Source organism: Myotis yumanensis, unplaced genomic scaffold (assembly GCF_028538775.1).
Source record: "Myotis yumanensis isolate MYYU_CA2020_CCGP unplaced genomic scaffold, mMyoYum1.0.hap1 SCAF_2, whole genome shotgun sequence".
Classification (NCBI taxonomy): Eukaryota; Metazoa; Chordata; class Mammalia; order Chiroptera; family Vespertilionidae; genus Myotis; species Myotis yumanensis.
The window spans coordinates 42,316,298-42,340,490 of NW_027223753.1; the positions used below are offsets into that span (position 1 = coordinate 42,316,298).

At 44.8% G+C, this 24,193-nt stretch overlaps 1 protein-coding gene across 5 annotated transcripts in view; it reads left to right on the plus strand.

Annotated features, from left to right (window-relative positions):
- FGGY (FGGY carbohydrate kinase domain containing) overlaps positions 1–24,193 on the plus strand; it is a 402,080-nt gene that overhangs the window by 376,849 nt on the left and 1,038 nt on the right. For all 5 annotated transcript variants that reach the window (XM_070405226.1, XM_070405225.1, XM_070405229.1 and 2 more), the window contains one exon: positions 18,785–18,846. In XM_070405226.1, the coding sequence (XP_070261327.1) occupies positions 18,785–18,846 (62 nt within the window). The remainder of the gene's footprint in view (positions 1–18,784; positions 18,847–24,193) is intronic.

A 24,193-nucleotide genomic window follows, 5' to 3' on the forward strand; every position in this document is an offset into this window, starting at 1 on the left:
CTTCCCTGGAGTCAGATTGACCTGAGTTTTATCTTGGTTTCTGTACCTCCCAGCTGTGTGATCTTGGGCAAATTACCTCACTTTTCTGTGCCTCCTTTTTATCTGATAACTGGGGACAATAACTGTAATTAATTCATAGAATTGATGTGAGGATTAAATTAATAGCTTTTCTTTTTATTTGCTTATTTTTAAATGAATAGCTTTTCAGTCTTTAGAATAGTGACTGGCACATAATAACTGCTCAGTAAGTTTTATCTGTTCTTATTGTCATCGCTGTTATCATTGTTATTATTATTTTTATTCCCTTGGCTGTAATGCTACCCCTCCACCCCAGGCACCAACTTTTTTCTTGACCTAAGTCCTCCTCTTCCTTCATGCCTGAGCTTAAATGTCACTCCCAGAGGGAAGTAATCCCTGATCCCATCAATCTCAGCTAGTGTTCCTCACACAAAAGGCTGTAGCCCTTCGTGCTTCCACTCCACAGTACATAGTGTAAAGCATCATTGTAGATATCTGTGTGAATATTTGTTTAATATCTTCTCCACAAGGCTCGGAATTTCCCAAGGATAGGGATCATGCTTTTGTTCACCAGTGACTGCCTGAACCTCAGATCATGATCACCACATAGTAGATGTTCAGTAAAGTACATGAAGGGAAGGAGGAAGAAGGAAAGAGAGATGGAGACAGGGAGAGAGGGGCAGGGAGACAGGAAAAGAAGATTATTGGGGAAAAGTAAAAATACTTTCAAAGCCCTCCCTCCTTGAAATCTATCCTATCTCTCCATAAGATATCAAAGGCTGCATAGAAGTTTTTTCCTTCTCGCTCCCTCTGTCAACACTTATCTCTCCCACACCCGACCCTCCTCTTTGGGGCCCCTCCCTAGACATCCCCATCATGTAGATAGTTGATATGATGAAGATTCCCTCTAGAATGGTGACTATCCCCTAATCCCTTCTTGTTAAACATAATAAATGTGTAAACATTTGTCATCCCCAATGCCCACACCTTGTGTGAACAGCTGCCACCATCCTGCCTTTGGTATACCACTCAGTTAAGCAAATGGATTCTACTACCTGGCTTTGAATCCTGGTTCTACCACCTTGAATCTTGGGTGATCTTGGACAAGTTCCTCAACTTCTGTTCACCTCTTCCCCCCACCCCCCCAGAAAATAGGGATAATAATGATAATATCCATCTTTTGAGGTTGCTGCGAATATTGCTGAGCTAAGGTGTATACTCTGACTATGGTGCCAAACACACAGGGCGCTGCAAATGCCAGCCATTGCCACTGGTGTGCGCTTCATGAGTGGTGGGGTCCTCATTTCCATTTCCGTCTCCTCCACAAGGGCAGGAGTGAGACCTGTTCCCCAAGGAGGAATCTGGTGGGGATGAGTGAGAGAGGGAAGTGGAGGAAATTCCCATCTAGTTTCTTATTTAAATGGGCCTCCCCATCTCCATTCCAGACTTGAAAAGCTGCTAAGTGCCCCTTGAGTTCCACATCCGCATCCTGCACACGTTTCCCATGGAGCCCCCCACCCCATGCACCCCCACATCAAGGCTGCTGTGGTTCCCGGCACCAGTTTCTTGCTCCAAGATGTCTGTGCAAGGGGTCCTGGTATGTTTCCATGGCCTCAGGGCCTCTTTCTTGACACCCATTTTCACACCCATTTCCTTCCATCCCTTCCTCCTCACCACCTTGAGAAAACGGAGGTGCCCCTGTGGAAAGCTGTGAGACACACACACTGTGGTGGGTGCCCAGCGGCTGCACTTACATCCCAGGTTGTCAGAGCTTCTGCTGCTTTAAAAAGAGGTGGGGGAAAGTGCCTTCACATCTCAGGTGTAAGTGTCAGATCTTGCAGCACTTACAGGGACAAATCCATTTCTTACTGAATAATGGAGCTTGCAACCCACATGACTGGCTGATGTAAGCTTTGGCCAGGTCTGTGAGGAACCTTTGCAACATGGTTTCTCTTGATGTTCTTTTCTGGTAGCTACTGTCCTCTGAGCAGGAGGGGCCCAGGCTGAGGCTCTGTCTCTCTCTCTCCTGTTACCCACGGACCCTGGATAAGCTGGCTCTATGCAAACAGCTCTAAGCACCAATCCTCACTGTCCCTCTACCTAAGTGAGCCAGATGCCTAAGCCACAAAATCTAAAAGTTCTTTAGTATTTCTGACAGCCTTCTCCCTAGCATCCCCATCGATCATCACCAAAGCCTCCTGAGCACCTGCCACATCTGTGTGCACCTGCCTCGTCCGCCAGTGCGTCCTCACCTTCCCCTGGACCTCTGCTCCTGGCCCCTCAGGCTGGATGTGGCAGAGCAGCCAGGGGTGGCACCTCTGGCTTCCCAGAGCTCCAGGAAAGGAAACTGCACGGACCCAGTGCTGTGGCCCCTCCCTGCCTCTCAGCTGTCTTATCCACATCTTCCCTCGCTCTATCTGCTCCAACCACACTGACCTTCTCATTCCTCGATGTGTCATTTTCCCTTCCTCCACATGGTTCTCACCTCTGCTGGATGCATCTTCCCATCCTCCAACTAGTGAACGTCTGCACACCCTCTGAATGCCAGCTAAGCCATAACATACAGGCTGCTTACTTACATGCATGCATACACATATACATATCACGCATGCATATCATGCATACCATACTATACATGCACATGTACCATAAATACTGTGAGGCAGTGCAGCTCAGGAATGCCGAGACCCTCCCTGGCCTTCGTGCCCTGGAACAGCCTGGGGGAGGAGAGAACCCTCATCTCCTACATTCAGAGGGTCCAACATCGGGAGGGTCTAACGAGACAGCTGTCCAAGCCATGCTGCTCTTCTCAACTTTGCAACCAGAGAGGGCCCAGGGGGAGGCTGTGGACAAGATAATTTCTTATTCTGTTCTTTCTTCTAACGTGACACATTATTTTTGATTGTCTGGCAGAGATTCATTTGATTTATGCAAATACACTAGCAACGATTTTCTGCCCAAGCTCCCAAACACAGCCTCACCTTTCTGTCTGGCCATATCCAAAAACATTCTTTCAAATAATTTTTGTTCTTTTGGGTTTCATTCTCCCAGGAACAGATGATGCAAGGTGGGGGGTGGGGGGGAGAACCCCTTAGGAATTTGAGAGTGATTTGAGGACATTCACTAAAAGAGCTCCACTCACTCTCCCCCGCCCCACACACATTCCTGGCCCCTTCTACTTACCAGCCCTCCATTTCTCCCTACCCTTCTTCAGCTCATGGGAAAGACATGCAGCCTGGGAGTCCCGAGTCCCGAGTGTTGTACTAGCTTTGGCATCAGTTGATTTTGTAGTCTTCTCTGAGTATTGTCACTTTCCTCCTCTGAGGCATTCTCAGCGCTGTCACAAGCCACCCCTGAATCCACTGGACACAGAGGTAACCAAATATAAGAGCACTTCCTTTGCTCAGCCTGAGTGACTCGGTTGCCAATTCAATTCCTGGTCAGAGCATATGCCTCGGTTGTGGGTTTGATCCCCAGTGGTGTGAGCAGAAGCGGGAGAGAGTGCCATGTGGCTTCCTGGGTGTCTGGTACATAGATATGATCCCTGGGTATTCCCAGGGGCATGGCACACGGCAAATGCTCAGTGATTATGGGCTGAAAGGAATCTTTTAGGGACTATTTTCTGAGTCAGATATTCTATGGTTGACAAGATGGTCCAAGATTAGAAATCGGAGTTGCAGAGCTGGGGACAGTGCACAGGGACCATTGGAAACAGCTAGGTTGGGATTCCTGTGGTGGGACCTTGGAGTCTAAGCTCTCTCTTGGGCTACCGATGGCATCTCCTCATTTGTAAAATGGGCCAGTGCCTACTGGGCAGTTGTGAGGATGAGACGAGCCGAGGATGCAAAGCTCCTGGCACATGTACATGCTCAGCAGAAGCGGATCCCCCACGTTCCCGTCCCTCTCCGGGCCTTCCAGGACTGAACCACTGCTTCCATTCCCCAAATTATCTTTCCTCCCGACACTGTCTTCCAATCACAGAAGACAGAAGAGGGTTCCCTTCAGTTTCCCAGCCATGATTGTCCTTGGGTTTCTTGGTTGTTATGTTTTGGTCACTTTGGGGTCCTGGTGACCCTAGGTGACCATTCTGCGGAAACCGCGACATTTTAGATCGTGGCTTTCTTCCCAGTTTTGAATAAACACCAAAAGCTTTTTTTTTTTTACCTTTTATTCCAACTCTCGTTTGCCATCTGGTGCCTGGCTTGGCTGCATCTGTGTTTGCTTAATGACTTTAAGCGAAGGCCGAGTTTACATATGGGAAGAAGGCGAGGGCTTTGCTGATGTCTTCCATATGTTCTTCTATTCATATATTGTGATTTTTGTAACCTCAGCAGCATAGATCCCTGCAGACAATCCTCACACTGTTCCCTGGAGGCCCACTGCTTTGTATGTTCAGCTGGGAGTTTTCGTGAGAACGTTTCTGCAGTGCCCATTCCTTTAGCATAGCCCGGGGTGGCTCTGAGATGGGCACAGAATTACGGTTCTCGACGGTTCTTCTTTTTGAACGGAGGAGGCTCACTTAATTTGGGTGGTCCTAGGGACAAGGCCTGGGTATGGGGCTTTCTTTCCATTTGTAAATCGTGTGAATTCAGACAAGTTCGATATCCACTCCGGTCCTCAGTGTGCTCATCGCAAACCCAGAGGCTGGGGGTGGGTTGGCTCTGACACCCCACCACACCCGCTTTCCCTCGTTCCGTTTCCTTCTCTGGCACTGGGTTTCCAGACTTACAGATTAGTCCGCAAGGCCCCAGCGCGTGTCTTCCCTCCTCTCAGCTCCTGAGCGGAGGTGCCTATGGGGGGGAACCCAAGAGAGGCAGCCCCCTTCTGCATACTGCATGAATGGAAGAGGATGAGACCTAGTTCTTGTTTTGTAAGCAGTCATCTTGATTTCTTTTCCTGGAGTGTACTTGGGGCTCAGTTTAGTGTGAAGGCTCGTGAGCTTCCTGAGACAGAAGGACCAGGGCTTGGAACCTGCCCGTCCTCTTAGCAGCTTGTGGCCCTGAGCAGCTTTCTTACTTTTCCTGAGCCTTGTCTTCCTTCTCTGTAAAACGGGGGTAATACCTGCCCTGTATCAATTAGTTCCTAGCATAGTGTTTTGCATAAAGCAAATGACCCTCACGGTTGTTAAAATGGAAGAAATGCTCCACCTATTTGCAGAGGTTCCTCCATCTCCCATTACCTAAGCCCCCAGTCTAGTATGGTCTCCCTCTGAGACTCTCCAATCACACCTTTATGTCCTCAGTGGCCTTGGAGTTCCAGGAGCTCAGGGGTCAGAGCTGTCAGGTTCCCTGATGTGGTCAGGTTCACTGATGTGTGCCTGGCATGCCATAGGTACTCAATAACTAACGGTTTTAACAATAAAACGTGCATAATCTGGCTCAAACTTCCCATTTTGGTGAAGAGGAAATTGGGAGCCAAAGAAAGGAAGCAACTTATTCAAAATCACAGAGCCCAGACTAAGACTAATCCAAGACCGGTGCCTCCTGATTCCCAGATCAGTTCCCTTTCCAGGACATCATGTGCTTGTCTATAATTTAGTAACCAGAGGGAAGTAGACCGAATTCCCTGTGTCTTGTGAAATCCAGAGCAAGCTCATATTCATAAACACAGCTGACAGAGTTGTTGTTTTCTGTGTTTGTTTTAGGTAAAAGGCCTGGAAGTCCAACTCAGAAATAAACTCCCTGTTTCTAAAACTAGAAGCTCCTACCACTTTCATTCCCTGCAGCCCCCATTCTGTCCATTGTTCATCTTCCTTCCCCTCATTAAACAGAGGCATCAGCTGGTGTTCAGTGTTGAATGGTGCCTTCATTCCATGCTCCTTATCACTCCCCTGCCCAGGCAGCACGTCATGTGTAGCACAAGATTAGGAAGTGCTGTCTTTAAATAGCAGCACTCAAGAAAACATTACAAGATCCTGGGTAGTGCTGGGCCATGTGGGGGAGGGGCAGGGAGGAGAGGAGTTGGATATAATAATTATAACAATAAAAGTAACACAAATTTTAAAGCTATCAGCACTAATTTGACGGTTTGCATGCATCTTCTCAATCACTATGAATAATTCTTTCTCTTACTTCTATTGTACAGATGAGTAAACTAAAACACAAAGAGATTAGCCCAAAAGGTACCAATAGCTTGAGCCATTCAGGTAGAAGAGCCAAAGTTTCAGTCTAGGAAATCTAGAGTCCATGATCTTGACTGCCTGACACCGGACAATGAATTTGTTGACCTCACAGTTAGGAAATTCCAAAAAGAGCAAATGAGGGAGATTCCAACATTGCTTTCTATAGATATCACACCCTGATTCATTCATCCATCCATCTACTCATTCATTCTTTCATTTCTCAGCGTGTATAGAAAGGTCACATTATATCAGTTGCTGGGAATATAGAAGCCATTAGATCTCACAGTCTAGTTGGGGAGACATATCAGTAAACAGACATTTATCCTACTGTGCGCTAAGTGCTAAGGTAGAGGGAAATCAAGGGGCTTTGGGAGTACAGAAAAGACTATAAATCAACTTAAAAGGAGCCACAATGGTCTATCCTGGACTTGCATTCCATGCCTTTCCCTCTCTCTGTCTGACCTCTGCTTCCTCCCTACCCTGGTGGCTTCATAGTTGCCTTCCAGCCCTTCTCTTGTTTTGGTGCTTTGGTATTTTCCTTGGCCTCCCCAACTCTTGGATTCAGATTCAACCTCTCTGTTTGTCTTTTTCCTCCTGAAGTAGGTTTAAAATAAATTCTGGCTTAGCCAGAGGGACTTCTGTTCTGTAAGCAAATCTAAGGTCAGCCCTAAATGTGAGATCAGGGTGTCCAAGCCCTACCTCTCATGTGACTCTGGCCTAGGAGAGTTGGAAACCCAAAGCAGGGAGCTTTAAGGAGTGCAGAGGGAGGGAGGGATGGATGGATGGATGGATGGATGGATGGATGGATGGCCTGTGTCTTAGATAATTTGCTTATTTACCAACCTAACACACCCAAGAAACTGACCCTAGTGATTAGCCAACATCCCTTGCAGCTCAATCATTATGCACTGTTTTAATACCATTACATTTTGATTCTTTGCTGCCAGTTATAGTTCCACATCTGCTGGCCAAAGAATCTTGCGAGTTTGGAATTAACTTTGAAGCAGGCCGTGTAAACATCCAAGGTGTTCAGCCTCTGAGAGCTTCTGGGATGTTGCACATTCTCTAGTTGCAGTCTCCCAATGGTCTGCTCCATCTTAAACAAAGTGTCTCCCGTACATCCATAAATGAAGTATATCTTGGCTAAATGACTTTTTTGTGAATTAGAGATACCAGTTGAATTTGGCAACTAAGAGGGCATTAGTGGTGATTCTTGTTGGTCGGTGTGTTTGATGAAATAGGTAGTACACTCTATTCCAGCTATGGAAGAAGTTTGAACAGGAAGGAGTATAGGGATTGAAAGAAAAGGGCGAATTGAGGTTCTGGAGATCTCCATGAGGTGGGGGAAGGCATTGGGTAAGAATGCTGGGGCAAATGCAAAAACTGGGCTAAGTCAGAAAGTGGCTATTAGAATATTGGAATAGACATAAGTGTAGCCCTCTCAGTGATGACCATTTTCAGGGTGTAGCTTGAGAGTGAGTGCTGAAGTAAAGTGGCGACTAGAGTTCCTGGAGTGGGAAATATTTTGAAACCAATGAGACATAGCATTGGATGGGCCTTGTAAAGAGATGCTGAGATCTTCCATGATAATGACAAATCTCCAGGTGGATAGGGAGACTTCAGCCTAGGCCTTGGTCTCATTTAACATAGGGGTGTGAGCAAGAGGCTGACGATGACAGCAGGGGAGGTAGGTATGATTGTATCTCCATCATTGGGTGGTGTCAAACTCAGAGGAGCAGGGTGTTTGCTTGCAGATGGAAGAACAATAGTCTGGAAATGATCATGAGAGCCCTGGGAATATTGACACTCAAGCATATGCATGGGAAGTCTTAGTTTGTTTGTTTTTTTCCTTAATATGTTTTTATTCATTGTAGAGTGAGAAGAAGGGAGAGGAAGAGAGAGAGAGAGAGAAAGAGAGAGACAGACAGAGAGAGAGAGATGTGAGAAAGAAACATCGATCAGTTGCCTCCCAAACAAGCCCCGGCCTAGGATTGAACCGGCAAAAACGGATATGTGCCCTGGCCGGGGAATCCTTGCATCCTTTCAGTGCATGGGACGACACGAACCAAGTGAGCCACACCAGCCAGGGCACGTATAGCTTTTGATAAACTTTCTGGGAAAATAAGGTTTGTTTCAGTTGGTAGGTAATTAGTAATAGTAATAATAATAATAGCTATCCTTCTAAGCATTAGTCCACACAGCAGGTCTATGAAATAGGTATTTAAGTCCCCCTTTTCAAAATGAATAAATTGAGGGACAGAGTATTAAGTGGCAGAGCTAGGATTTGAATCATGGCATGTATATCACCAAAGCCTTTGTTCCATAGTGCGTGGTTAAGCGTACAGGTTCCAAATACGTGTGATTTCCTCATCTTTCATCAGGGACATAAAGTAGATAAAGTATTTAATACAGTGCTGGGCCATAGTAAGTACTCAGCAAATGTTAGCTACCATGATTATTGTTGTTGAGCCATTACTGTTATTATTTCTGTTCCAGCTTACTGCAGTACTTTATGCCTTTTCAGACAGACATGTGGGTAGGCCCATTTATTTTCAATCAACAATAGATTATTAGATGGGTGATAGCTTGCAGTTTGGGAGTCTGTAATCTGTCTGATGCTTTTAGCAAGAATCCTTATTTTTGCTGCCCCCAGTGCCATACTCTCTGTGACTGGATTGCAATGAAACTGTACTTTGCTGCAGAAACACAGTGGGGTATATTCCCTCGCAGAGTGGGCCTAATAAAACCCTAATGCAGTGTGCCATTGGGAGTCACTGGTTCCCTTGTTAACTGAGAGTTAATTTAAAAAAAGGCATGTGCATGAAACCAACAGGTTGTAGAGTTAGCAAAGCCTTTAGAAATAATTTAATCTAACCCCTTCATTTTACTGATAAGGAAAGTGAGTCCCAGGGAGGGGAAGGGTCTCACTCAGGGTCATACAGCTGGCAGTAATTGTCTTTCTAAAGTTAATGTGAACAGTCTTTCCATATGTCAATGAATGCACCTTCCTACCCCTGTAAGCACAATATCATGGCTATGATTGACTTTGTCTAACAGCGGAAAAAGCTAGCTTTTAGGGTCTTGCAGGGCTCTGAAGTCATCAGATCTCTAGTCACGCACTAGAGATCTTCCTGTTGGTTGTGCACTCCTCAAGGAATGGGCCTGCTCTTATTCATGAGTTAAAGCACATTTCAAATCCTACCTCAGCCATTTATTGGTTTAGGCAAGTCACTTAACCTCTTTAAGCCTCTGTTTCCTTAGTCCAAATTAGGTAATAAGGCCTCTGTCACCAAATGCTTGTGAGCATCAGATGAGGCAAGATGCAGATACATAGTGCCTCTCCAGTGGGCATTCAATAAGTTTGTACTTCCAGCTGATGTTTAACTAATGCTGTGCTAAAAGCTTGGGCTACATTTAAAAAATAATAAGAAGAAAGCCAAGGACCCTGCCTCCATGGAAGGATGAGTAGAGGTGAGGAAGAAGGAGACAATCAACAAGGATACACGTGAACTAAGGATAGATGCTCAGATGATGCTACGTGCTATGAAGGGTAATAAAGATAAGAAAGTGAAATGATGGGAAAAAGAGTGTTTGGGAGAAATGGACCATTTCAGCTTGGAGTGGCCAATGGTGACCTCATAGCGATTATATTTGAAAAGGACCTAAATCATATAAAAAAGCCAGACAGTCAGAGATCCAGGACAGGAGGGTTCATGAGAGAAGCAGGAAGGCCCTGGGCAGGAGCAAGCTTGACATGTGCATGCAACCAACAGCAAGGTGGCCAGTGTGTCTCTAGCATGTTGAGCACAATGAACAGGACATGATATGAGGTTGGAGACATTGTCACAAGCTCCATCTTGAAGTTCGAGGCTATCCTGCAAAATTTGAATTTCATTCAAGAACCATTGGAAGTCCATTGTAGCTTTTAGAGATGAGAGACTCTTACAGAACCAAGTTCAAATGTTTGATCTCTGTCCCTGATTCCCGAAACCCGTGGAATCTCTGAAGGGAAAAGAGTGTATTTTATATACTGATGAGAAGAATGGTGGCTGGGGACCTTGGGTAGTAGCTTCATCATGGGGGTTGGTTGCCGGAAAGGCCAAGGCCTGATTAAAGAGAGGTTGGAACTTTCAGCGTCACCCCCTGACCACCAGGGAGGTAGAGGGGCTGGGGAGTGAGTGAATCACCAAAGCCTGTAATTTAATCAATCCTGCTTTGTCATGAAACCTCCATAAAAACCGCGGAGCCACAGGATTTGGAGAGCCTAGGGTGGTGCACCCCAGAGAGGGCATGGACGCTCCACACCCCATAGCTTGTCCGATGTGTCTCTTTTATTTAACTGTTCCAGAGTTGTGTCCTTTAAAGTAAACTGGTAATAGTGAGCAAACTGCTTCCCTGAGTTCTGTGAGCCGTTCTAGTCATCAAATCTAAGATGGGAGGGCTGGTCATGGGAACCTCCTATTTATTAGTACAGCTGGTCCAGCAGAAGTATGGGAGGCCTGGGCTTGCTACTGACATCTGCAGTCTTGTGGGACTGAGTTCTTAAACCTGTGGAGTCTGATGCTACTTCAGGTAGTTAGTTTCCACATTAAATTGATTGTAGGACAGCCAGTTGTCTGGAGATTTAGAGAATTGATTGGTCTGAGGAAAAACCCCCATACATTGGAGTCAGAAGTATTGTGGGTAAAACATCCAAAAGGATCAACTTTAACTCACCTCATTTACTGATTGATTCAACCAATATTTATGGATGGCCCATTCTGGCCAGGCTCAGTTCTTAGTGCAGTGAATGAATCAAATAAGAAACCCTGGTGGAGCTTGCATGCTAATAAATATGCAAAATTTATGGAGTATTTACTTCCTGCTGGCTCTGTTCTGAGTGCCTTTACCTGAAGTAACTCACATGATCCTACCAGCAGTCCTACAAGAGGCATACTATTATTATCTCCATCTTTAGGAAAGGAAACAGGCATAAAGAAGTTAAATAGTTTGTCCATGATAATACAGCTAGTGACTGATACAGCCCAACTTTACCCCCTGGCAGTCTGTCTGATTCAGTCAGAGCCTATCATTTTGTCTCTCCCTGAAAGCCACCCTGAGGGGCCCTGACTGCTATGAGAATGCCAATTAGGGGACCAGTGGGAAGTGGTAGTCAGAGAGTCGGATACTGGGATTTTCAACAATGCTATGAGTAGATACTATTACTCCCACTTTATAAATGGGAAAACTGAGGCTTAGTTCACACATCCAGTAAGTAGCAGAGCCCAGATACTACCCTAACCCTTTTATTTCTGAAACTCAATATCTTTCCACTAGCATTTCCATTTCCTGCAGAATTCGAGAGCTTCCACTCCTTTATGATCAAGAGACTAATTTGAAGTATATTTTAGCATCAAGATTAGAAAACTGGGCATTTAAATTTCTATTCCCATTTGGTAGGCATATAAGTAAAAAAATAAATAAAATGTGGATACACCAACATATATATTAGACACATATAGGATGTTTTTTTCTTTTATCATTTTTAAGTTGAAATATATTATGCATAAAGTGAAATATATAGATCTTAAATGTACAGTTTGATGAAATTTGAAATGTGTACCCCCATGTAATCAACACCCTAAACAAAATATATGCGTGTGTATGTAGGTAGGTAGGTGGGTAGATAGATGGGCTTTAAAATTATAACGGAGGTGTTGAGTCTTCATATCATGATTAATGATGAAGACTTCTCCCACTCTTTCCTTTCTCTCATCCCTTCCTGCTTCTAAATTGACATTATTGTTTCCAGTGCACGGAGGTTGCACAGAATACCAGATGTGGGTCAAAAGATGACTGTGTCAAAAATAAAAACAAAATTAACTAAAAGAACAACTAGCCAATTTTAGTGCTTGTTGGAGGAAAATCACACTGCTATCCTCTCTGTTTTTCTGTGGAGGGGTCATGTGCCTCAGCCCACACATTAGCATGTGAGCCTGTTGTTCCAGTAAAATGAGTCAGAGTTCCTCAAGAAGGCAGGTTCGTGTATCTCAGAGCTGAGTGTCAGCATCTCTGGAAAAAGGTACAATGTATTGTATTGGCATGTCACACACACACACACACACACACACACACACACACTCGTTCTCACACAAGAGATCCCACAGCTAACAAGCAGCAGAAGTGGGATTTGAACTCAAGCCTAGGGGACTCAAGCATGAGGCTTCCGAATCACAACAAGGTACAGGAAGGACCATGGGGCCTGTATGGAGGGCTAAGCAAAGGCCTGGAGTCAGAAATGGGCTTGAATTCTGCCTGTACTACATATTGCCTTTATGACCTTGGGTCAATTTTATACTGTTTACTTCCTTGATTCATAAAGTGAAGATAAATGATAACATCTGTGTCATAAAGTCATTTTGAGGATTAAAAAGGTCACGTACATAAAGCAATTAGCACACTGTGTGGCACAAAGTTAGGACTGGGGAGTGCTGGTTAAACGGGTAACGCAGCAGTGGCCGTGGAAGTTGTCTGCTAAGTCAGTAGATGCCAGTAGATGTTTCTTTGGTCATACACCCTATCAGTTAAAAACATGTTGAGCTTGCATCCTCAATACATGGAAACTTACTTAAGAATGGGCGTAGACGTGTTCTGTGCTTATGGTTTCAATACACTATTAAAACAGGTGAAACACAGCTGTCTTCTTGCTAACATTATGCACGATTTTAAAGTGCACTGTACATCGAAGGCCAGGTATGTTTTTGATGATTGCTAAATGCTTTTGTTTGTGCCTGTGTATCTATATCTCAGACAGTATTCTTGATAATTTTGATTTTTTTTTCCCCAGCTCTTATCTGACTAGGTCTTCATTGCTTTTACCTTATAGTATAAAGAGCTAGTACCAAATATAAAAGTATCTTCATTTTCTTCTCCTTTTTTTTAATCCTCACCCAAGGATACGTTTATTGATTTTAGAGAGAGAAGAAGGGAAAGAAAGAAAGATAGAAAGAGAGAGAGGCATCAATGTGAGAGAAACGTCAACATTGATTGGTTTCCTCCCCTACACACCCTGACCAGGAATCAAATCTGCCACCTTTTTGGTATATGGGATGATGCTCCAACCAACTGAGCCACCTGGCCAGGGCATCATTTTCTTATTTAGTTGAATCTGAATTATCAACATTACCTTTAATCCTTAGACCAAATCTTTTTCAGCCGGTTGCCCATTTTGTGAGGGTTACTTTAAATAAACTAGATATTCCCTATGACTCCCTAGGCCATGTAAAGAGCAGCACATAGCAAACCCTGGGAGCTGTGGACATAGAGGTGAGAGCTCCCATGCCCCTCTTCAGAAACTCACATTTTACCTGGCCCATGACTATGTGATGTTTGGACCAACTAATGGATCTGCTGACAACCTGCATATTAAGGGCTGGCCAGGCTTAATTAACTTCCTTAGACTGAAAATCATATAAATGGCACTTCCAATCCTTTCTTCCGGGATCCTAATGCAACACCTTGAGCTCTCCCTGGAGTGCCTGCTGGCCATTTTAGGAACACCACTTAGGAGATCTTCATTGTCCCTGTTATGAAAGCCTTTGCCTTTTTCCTTTAGCTACTGAGCTATCAGGAACCAAGTGCCTGTAAGTGAGGGTCACCTGGGCATGAGACCTACGATGACCTCACTCCTCCCTACGGGAGCTCACAGTCTAGCTCCCATGGTGTCAGGTCCTGGTTGTTCCCTGTAGATCATGTCTCTGGACACTGCCAAGCTGTGGTGCCCTTTGGTGCCTAGGTCTAGACTCCCCCATAGTCTCCCCAAGTCTTAAGGCTGTTGTTCCCCTTCCCCCGGGGAGGGCTAGAAGATCCCGGATCCTCCCCTCCCCAAGTTAATGTGCCTGCCACTTGGGAATCCCCACCTTCTCCATGGGTGCTGAGAGCCCCTTCCTTTCCTTAACTTCATTTCCCTGGGTAACTCACCCCAGTGTAGCCTAAAGCCCTTCGGTAGCTCCCGAACCAGGCCACAGTGCATGAGAACTGGGTGTTTCCCGCACCCACACAGGCCTGGTGATCGCCAACGCTGCTCCCAGAAGTGGTGAGCCCTGTGTGCAAACTGGTAGCTGGGCCCTGACCAGGCGGGGAAGGGTCAAACCCTATGAATGCCTCCTTTCATGGCCGCAGGACAGGGCCCCTATTTTCCCCACAGAGACCCTCCACTCGCTTTCAGAAGTAACGATCAAATGTGAACTTTCATGGTTTATTTATAGCTCTGCCTTAGAGAGAGAAAGAAAAGAAGTGATTAAAATGCGATTTTACCAAATATTTTGTTTTTAAAAAGCTCCCATTGTGTGGGCAGAAAGGAAAGAGAAAAGTCACTGCATTCATTGTGCTGTCTAGACTCTCAAACAAAGAGGGTAGCGTGCTGCACATTAAGATTGTCCAGCTCCTGCCTGCTGACAAAAAGTATGAATTTTGAGGCCAACTTCAAATAGACCCCTTTGAACAGAAATATATTGTGGGGGGTGGCTATATTTAGCGCGTGTCAGCATTTCCATAATAACTCCGTATTGTTATGCTGTGGTAATTTCCAGATTTATTGCAGCCAGTGGGTTCGTGAGGTTTCAGTTTTATGTTAATTATTTGGAGAAATTAGAAAACTCAGCAGTGCTATTTCTGATGACAGCGCTGATTCTCTGGGCGTTCTCCTTACTGTGTCAGAGACCCACAGTGAGCCCTGCCTCCCAGGAGAGAGGAGGCTGAGCACCAGTCACTTTGACTGCCCATAAGCATAACTTTCCATTTTTTAGAATGAGTATTTTTTTTCCTTACAATTATCATATCAGTATATGTCATGGTAGAAAATTTCAAAAACACACAAAAAAAGAACAAGAAAAAGAAATGTCACGTGCTCTTGAACCCGTTCACATTTTAATACATGTTGACCCAGTGTTTATTGTGCCTGCATATGTAACTTGCACTTAGAACAAACAAACTTCTTGAGATAGAATTGAGAGACAAGTATTTTTTACTCCCACAGCTCCTTTATGTTTTTGCAGCTATGTTTTCTCTGCCCTGGTTAGAAATTCTGATAGTTGCACTAGTTTCTTAGATTCATACAAAGTCACTTGGATAATACAAGTTTGATGGTCTCTTAAGTTGTAAGACATAGCCAAAATTCAGAAATGAGAATATAAAGAAATGTATCGTCATCATCATTTCCATTTTCATCTGGAGATACGACTTCTCCGCACTCCTCCAGCTGACCTGCTGCGGGAGAGAAGGGGGCTGTGGTCAGCCTTCCTTCCTCATTCACTTTGTCCCCAGCACACTCGCTTTTTTTCTGATTCCTCGGAGGTGCCCGGAGGGGTCAGGGAAGAGAGGTTGGGCGTGTAGGAAAGTTTTTATCTAATCAGCATTGTCATGAATGGTCTGCATGCTCTCTTAGCCTAATGGGTGTTCATAGGCTCTGTCATAGATTTTGTTGGAGGACCTCCGCTTCCGGAAACCTCTCACTTACATTATCTTGTCTTGGTTAATGCCACTCTGTTCTAGTATTTGCTTCTCCTCTCCTAATTCCTTAGAAATCCAGTAGATCTCTCAAGCTGACTCTCTGCCCCATTAGGTATCCATGTTGGATGGGACCTAAGACAGCCCATGGCAGCCTCTCACTGCGAGCCATGGCGTCTGGACACAGTCAGCCTTTTGGAGTCTGACAGATAATGACTGTGCTGGCTGACCCGGGTGCAACCTGCCCTCCACTTCTGCGCTGATGTGCCAGCCAGCCCTGCCTTCCAACAGAAGCCACACTCATTCCAGGGTCCCACCACCTCGGGGGCAGACCACGTCCCTGTTGGTCTCGGTGAAGCCTGCTTTCCTGACATGTGAGGGGGACACTCCTCTCACCCCTCCCCTAGAATGAGGCCTGATGCACAATAAACCCACAGTTGTCTCCTAAAAATCCAGCTCTTCTCCTGACCTTCCATGTGGACGAAAGATTTAAGAGTTGATTCATGGGTCCTCAACCACCCCTTTTGCAAATCCTTCAGGGTGGTCTGTTTGCAGCTCACTCTGGTATCTTATATCTGTCATCCTTAGATCTCAGCCAAATCTTCCATTTTAAGTGCTCTCTCACATGTCTGATCCTTGAGTTCATTCATCTCGTACGTTCCCCGAATGTGTGCACTGTCCCAGATGCTGAGTTTGGCAGCAGAAATAATTATAGCAGCTCGTGTCTTAAGGAGCTCACTGTCTAGCTGGGGAGATGGATGTGCTAAGAAGAAATTGCGGTGCCGTGTCATACACACTCTGATGGCTGGCAGCACAAGCTGCTGTGGGAGCAAAAGACACCATCTAGGAGGCAGGCAGGCAGGCAGGCAGCGGGATGAGTTAGAAAAACTCTTCTCTGTGGGAGCAGACACCTGAGCTGAGTTCAGTGCTTAAGTCTGTACTTTTTTGAAAAAAAAAAGTCACCTCTTTTTAAACTTTTGAAGTCTCTATTGCTGGTGTTTGTTTCTTAGTAATTCATTTTAAAAACAAGCAGAGGTGATATGAAGAGAGGAAGAGAGAGTTCCAGGCCTGCCTTTTGTCCACAGGAAGGGAAGTGACATTTATGGGGCACCTACTCTGGTGCAGGTTTCCTGATCCCGCCCAGGAAGGCAGTCCTGGAGTGTGGTCTGCAGCTGAGCCCAGCCTGGGGAAGCTGGCCATGGGGTGGCCGAAGCCGTCTTAGCAAGACACAGGGATTCTGTCGGGGAGTCAGAACTACGTCTGGGAAGGAAAACGTCCTGACACACGCTGGGTGGGCAGAGCTCTTCAAACAGCCTCCTGGAGTGGAATGCCAGCGACCTCACTACGATGTCTTTGATGTTTGCCCCTTCACAGAAAGGCCCCGGACTGCCCTTTTTTAGTTTTTTTCCTTTCGCCATGATTTCGTTTTCAATAATTTTTTATAACTTTTAAAATCTCCTCCTTACTTAAGGCTGCCATTTCTTTTCTGCTGTCCTTGTGCTTGCTGCTCTGAGCATCCCTGATCTCCCCCACTGTGTACTTTTTAATCCGTTGAGGGCAGGTAACTAGTTCAGAACGTTCTTGCTGTCCTTGGGGAAGAGTTGGTAGAGCATCCTTGCCGGAGTGGAAATGTGTGTAAGTGATGAGCAGAGGAAGAAGCCTTCACGTTTCCTAACCCCGAATAACCATTAAAAGGAAGTTTGTCTGCTTCCAACCTCGTGTTTACCACACTATTGTGATCATGGTAAACGTCTTTTCCATTCTGTTGGAGCTGCTTGATGGGACCCATGCGTTCTTTCTCTCTGTATTCCGTGTACACACACTGAGTGCTGTGCTTGGCACATGGAAGGGGCTCGATACCTTTTATGAATATTCTAGGTGCTGAGATTAAGAAGAAAACAGAAAAGCCCCTGGCCTCCTGTAGTTACCCTCTGGTTAGGGCAGGGAATGGAGAAGGCAGGTAAGGAACTCATGAACCAGTACATCCATGGCATGTGAGAAGGGCAGTAATGGTGAATAATAAGTGTGTGAGCGAGTGTGTGTGTAAAATTCACAGGGAGGTGGCAAGGATGGGCAGGGGCCACTTGGATATGTTCTGAAGATACACAGGGTCCCTGACATTCTGTGTGGTAGTCAGCTTTTTACATTTTTCCCTCCCCTGGTAGCATGTGAGTTTCTCCGGGACAAAGAGAATGTCTTATGCAAATCTGTGTCCCTAGCACAGTGACTGCTACATAGTGAGTAATTAATAAACATACAGAATAATAAGCTGTACATATGTGACCCCGAGTGACCGCATCCTTAACAATAAGGCCTCAGCAGCTGCTTCTAAGACAGGGCCTCTTCTGAGGACCTGTGTCGTGCTATTGTTTGAAATCTCCCTAGTCAAGTCTGCTGGACTCCCAAGTGTGGGTTCACGCCATCCCCCTCACTTTGCCATAACTTTCACGGCATTGGAAGACTGCCCGAAGCAATGGAACCATTTCAGTCCTACCATGGAGCCAACACCACCTATGGTTGACGTTGATGCTGTACACGCCAGACATGTCCACCCAGATGTTGCCCCTGGCTGTCTGCTGAGTGTTCTCTTGTAAATACAAGAGTGTCCTAAAGTCAGAGTCCAGAACTCAAGTTGAGTGGCCTCAGCCCAGAGGCCCATGTCTGTACTCACAGCTTCAAAGACTGCTGGGGAGAAAGCCCAAGGTGAACTGAAGAGGCCTTAAATAGTTTATCCTTCCATACAGGGGCCAGGTGGGTTCTAGTCAGTTATTGTCGTCCTGAGTTAAGGGGACAATGTGCTCAGTGGCTTATTATGTTGCATCTTAAGCCCAGGTATCCAAACAATGGGAAGGAGAAATCATTGTCTCCCACCCTTCCCTGCGAGTGGTCACAACAGCTTCACCTTCTGGGCTGTTTATGCTTTGAAGGCCTCAATATTCAGCCCTTTATTAAGCCCAGGCTGTGTGCTCATAGGTGTAACTTTTAGTGTTTACTGGGGTTTTATTCCCATTACCAGAGAAAATAAGTTGGGCGGGGGGGGTGGGAGGGGGGGAGGACTAACTGAATATCTTAAGGGGAAATGAATTCTAGTTAGAATCCCTTGCCTGGGACAAGCCTCACTTTGGGTTCAGCTTTCCAACTCCATATTCTCTTTTGCAGGAGGCAATGGCAAGAATGAGCAAAGTTGGGAGAGTTGTGTTTCCCAGACTCGAGGATAAAAGGTAAGTTATGTTTTATATGCACAATGCTCAGGAACAAGAGCATGTAAACACGCAGCTCTAGGGCTGGCACAAGCCTTGGCAGTCAGGTAACCCAGTCCTTTCCTTCAATAGTTGGTAAAACTAAGTCCCAGAGAGCTAGAGTTACCTCCAGTCACGAGGTAGGGCCAGACCTGGGGGTCAGATACAAACTTCTGAATGTCAGGCCAATGCTGTTTTGTCTAGGTCATTAGCAGCAAATCTGCCCTTCTCGGTTCTAAAACATGGATCTCTTATATCTCTGTCAAAAGACACAGTAGCCTCTGTCCATTCTTTTATCCTTTGCATCACTTGGCATTGAAGGCTACATCATGACCTTGATCAGTACTTTAACCCCAGTCGCAAACCACTAATTTATTGAGCTTCTACTTTAAGGCATTATGCTCATTAGTCATAGCTTTAGAGGGGAATAAGACACAATCTTATTTATGCACAAAGATCATTTCAGAACAAAGGGTAAGTTCTACACAGTTGTCCAAGGAATTAAGGAATGGGACCCTGGCGGTGAGAGGAGGTTAGGTCTTAGCTGACTTTAAATGCTTGAAAGAAATTGTTAGATGAACAAGACAGGGAAGGACATTCTCGGTAGAGGGAATAACATGCAAAGTAATAAAGGTGAGAGCAGCATGGTATGTCAGCTAACTTCTATAAACACATAATTCTGAAATGCACTGTATGAGATGGGGAATGGCAGGCTGTGAACCTGGGCATCAGGGAGTAGATGGGCTCATGCCCTGGGGAGTCTGAGGCCCTGCTAAAGACCTCAGGCTTCTCCTGCAGGCAGAATGGAGATGCTGAATGGACCTGGTCAGATGCAGAGTTTAGAAAGATCCCCCTTAGAGGATGAATTGGAGGACCTAAGGGTAGAAGCAGAGATCAGGTGGAAGACTTCGTCAGTAATCCAGGTGAGAGATAAAAAGACTTTAGTCGCTGGTAGTGAGTTTAAAGATAAATAGCCCCGGCTGGGTGCCTCAGTTGGTTGGAGCATCGCCCCATACACAAAAAGGTTGTGAGTTTGATTCCAGGTCAGGGCCCATACCTAGGTTGTGGGTTCAATCCCCAATCATTGAGGTGCTTACAGGAAGCAACCAACTCTCTCTCTCTCTCTCTCTCTCTCTCTCTCTCTCTCTCTCCCTCTCCCTCTCCCTCTCTCTCTCTCTCATCATGAGCATGTCCTGCTCAGGTGAGGATTAACAAAAGGAAAAAGAAAACTGATGGACAGTTGTGCAGAGACCTTTTATAATTTGGGGGAAGTATTTGAGATTGAGACATAAAAGCAAATTTCACCTTGTGTAATGGACAGGCAAAGGTGCTGATCCCACCAAAGCACCGTCAGTATTTACAAAGTAATCCAGTTTATTTTTCTTTCTTTCTTTTTAATTTTCACACAAGAATATTTCTCCATTGACTTTTAGATAGAGTGGAAGCAGGAAAGGGAAGAGACAGAGAGAGAAACATGGATGTGAGAGAATATTTTTATTTTCTTAAAGGCCTCCAAATGGAGTTGTGCTGTTAACACTCCAAATATAAACCCCTCTCTAAATACAGGCCTTGGAGAACCTAACGTTGGGGAGCTCAACTCGGGAGCGAGAGATCAGAGTTTCCAATATAGGGGAGCCATGGGCTAGCAGCATCCTTTTGTTGAAATTAGAAACAGATTAATCTTTCCCGTCTCTTCACTGACCCTCCCACAACTTTAGAGGGAAGTCTGTTTTTTGTTTTTGCTTTAATATGTCTTTATTGATTTCAAAGAGGAGGGGAGAGGGAGAGAGAGATAGAAACATCAATGATGAGAGAGAATCGCTGATGATCCACTGCCTCCTACACACCCCCACTGGGGATTGAGCCCGCAACCCAGGCATGTGCCCTTGACCGGAATCAAACCCAGGACCCTTCAATTCACAGGCCTATGCTTTACCCACTGAACCAAACCAGCTAGGACAGGAAGTCTGTTTTTAAGTTCTCGCAGTAAATCCATGTGCTCCTTTTGCAAAGAATCTTTAGCGTCTGGCTGTCAGCTGGGAGACTGCCTATGACACAGTGCTCTGGCACCATCTGCAGGCTGCCTGAAGATTTGCAAGTAGAAAGCGAGCCAGTTTCCCTTGAGCAACTTCACACATCTCCCTCCTCCTTGACTAAAATCACATTCTTTTCTATAGGGAACATGTACTTAGGTCTGTGCCACACAGGAGCAGCTGAATGAGTGTGGAGAGAATTTGGAAGAGATGGGATTCGCTTCATTTTAAAAGTCAGCATCACAGAAAGTATTATTTAGTGACTATGGCTCAATATATCGTTTAAGAGGATCCCAGCCGAAACCGGTTTAGCTCAGTGGATAGAGCGTTGGCCTGCGGACTGAAAGGTCCCAGGTTCGATTCCGGTCAAGGACATGTACCTGGGTTGCGGGCACATCCCCAGTAGGAGATGTGCAGGAGGCAGCTGATCGATGTTTCTCTCTCATCGATGTTTCTAACTCTCTATCTCTCTCCCTTTCTCTCTGTAAAAAATCAATAAAATATATTTAAAAAAAAAAAAAAAAAAAAGAGGATCCCAGATCTTATCCATATTTACCTGTGGTCTTAGAGCAGCCCGTTACAATTGCCTGAGAATATTTTGTTCCTCAAAAGGCATCATGAACAGAATAAAAAAGCATCCCACAGAATTAGAGAAAATATTTGCCTATCATATAGCTGATAAGGGATTAATACCCAGCATATCTAGAGAACTCCTAAAACTCAACAACAAAACAAACAACTCATAGGCAAACGGCTCAGCCAGTGTGGCTCAGTGGATTGAGCATTGACCCATGCACCAAGAAATCATGCTGGTTCAATTCCAAGTCAGGGCACATGCCCTGATAGCAGGCTCGATTCCCAGTAGGGGGTGTACAGGAGGCAGCCGATCAATGATTCTCTTTCATCATTGATGTTTCTATCTCTGTCCTCCTTCTTCCTTCCTCTCTCTGAAATCAATAAAAACATATTTAAAAAATAGGCACAGGACTTGAATAGACATTTTTCCAAAGAAGATATGTAAATGGCCTATGAAGACATGAAAAGATGCTCGGTACCTCCAATTATTGGGAAAATGCAAATCAGAAATATAATGAGATATCATCTCATACCCATTATGATAGGAACTGTCAAAATATATGTATATATGCCAACTGTTGATGATGATTTGGGGCAATTGGAACCTTTTTGGTAGAAATGAAAATGGTTCAGCCACTGTAGAAAATAGTGTGGTGGTTCCTCAAGAATTAAAAATAGAATTACCATATTGTTCAGAAATTCCAGTTCTGGGTTTATACCCCAAAGAACTGAAAGCAGGGGCTCAATGAGATATTTGTACACCCATATTCATAGCAGCGTAATTCACAGTAGCTAAAATAGAGAAGCAACACAAGTGTCCATCAATGGATGAATGGGTATACAAAATATGGTATATACATACAATGTAATATCACTCATTTTTAAAAAGGAAGGATAGTCTGACATATGCCACAATATGGATGAACCTTGAGTATATTATTTTAGAGGAAATAAACCGGTCGCAAAAAGACAAATATTATATGATTCCACTTATATGAAATAATTAGAACAGTCAAAATTATAGAGAGAGGAAGTAGAATGTGATTGATAGGGGTTGGGGAGAGCAGGAAATGGGGAGTTATTGTTTAATAGGTATAGAGTTTCAGTTTTGAAGATGAAAAGAGTTCAGTGGATGGGTGGTGGTTATGGTTGTACAATAATGGGAATGTTCTTAATGCCACTAAACTGTACACTTAAAAATGGTTAAAATGGGCAAATTTCATGATATATGTATTTCACACACAAAATAAAGAAGAAGAAAAAGCACAGGTGGGAAAACAATGGTTTGGACCTCAGTTTCCCATTGTAAAAAAAAAAAAAAGGAAAAACATCCATCTCTTGGTGTTCTAAGATAATAAAAGTATTTCAGAACATTCATTCACATTTCTTAGTACTTGATAGCTCATGGAGTATTTCATATTTTCTTGTTTCAAACTGTTATCACCCTCTTTTTAAAGCAGGGAAATTAAGACTCAGACAATTATAAAAAGTTGCCCAAAGTCACCCCAGTTCCTCTGCCTGCAAAGCTGGTGTCTTCCCCACTGTACAAAATGAGGCCAATAAAGTTGCTGCAGAGTTATCAGCATTAGAATTATACATGAGATGGGTTACTGGGCCAAGCTCTCTTCTAGCAATTTTGAGATCCCCAAGTTAGGAAGTTCATCTCAGAGAGTGAAAGAATTGCTTAGCATTAAATTATTGAATATCATTAAAAGGAGAAAATTGCCATCCCCAACATCATTGTGTAATTAATAATTTGGAAACCCTCAGAGTGGGTTTTAGTAGAACCTACATACAACTAGATTAATGATAATATTGGAAAGTTAATTTTTTAATTTTCAAATACATTTTTATTGATTTCAAAGAGAAAGGGAGAGGGAGAGAGAGATAGAAAAATCAATGATGAGAGAGAATCATTGATTGGCTGCCTCCTGCACGCCCCACACTGGGGGTCAGGCCACAACCCGGGCATGTGCCCTGACTGGGAATCGAGCCTTGACCTCCTAGGTCATAGATTGACACTCAAACACTGAACAGCCACACCGGCCAGGCTAGAATGTTAATTTTTTTTTAAAGTAGTCACCATAACTATCACTGGTACCACTTCCTGTGAGCCAGGCAGTAGTCTAAGTGCTTTTCATTGGTTACCTCATTTAATTCACACTGCAGCTCTTCAGGTAGGCCCTATAATTACTCTCATTTCCAAATAGGGAAATTTAGGCACAAAAGGATTAAGTACCGTATCCAAGGTCACACAGCGAGTAAAGTCCAAGCTGCGATTCAAACCGAGGCTTTTGAGCCCAGCTCCTAAAGCTGTGTTTGGCCCCGACACAGCTCCTGAGTGACCATAAAGTTTAAGGTAGAAAGAAATGCCTGTGGGGAGGGGACTCCTGTTAGTCTCATCAGCATGTTGACAAGTAGAAGTTCCGGGGCTATTCTTACAATCTCTCCCCCCCCCCCCCCCCCAATTCACGAGCTTGCACCAACGTTCCCTCATGAAGACTTCCTTTCAGAGCACCCCAAGACACACTAACCTGGCTTCATCAACCCTTTGCTCCTGGTCAGCTCCTCCCAAGAGGGAGGAGTAAGGACAGAGTGCAAGTCTTCAAGCTGCCTTGTCTCTCTCAGGACTGGGCTGCCATGCCATCTGACTCATGGCCAACCCCAAGTTCTGACAGGTCTCCCTTAAGAGTCAGCTGGAGAGTACTGGAGGGCAAGGT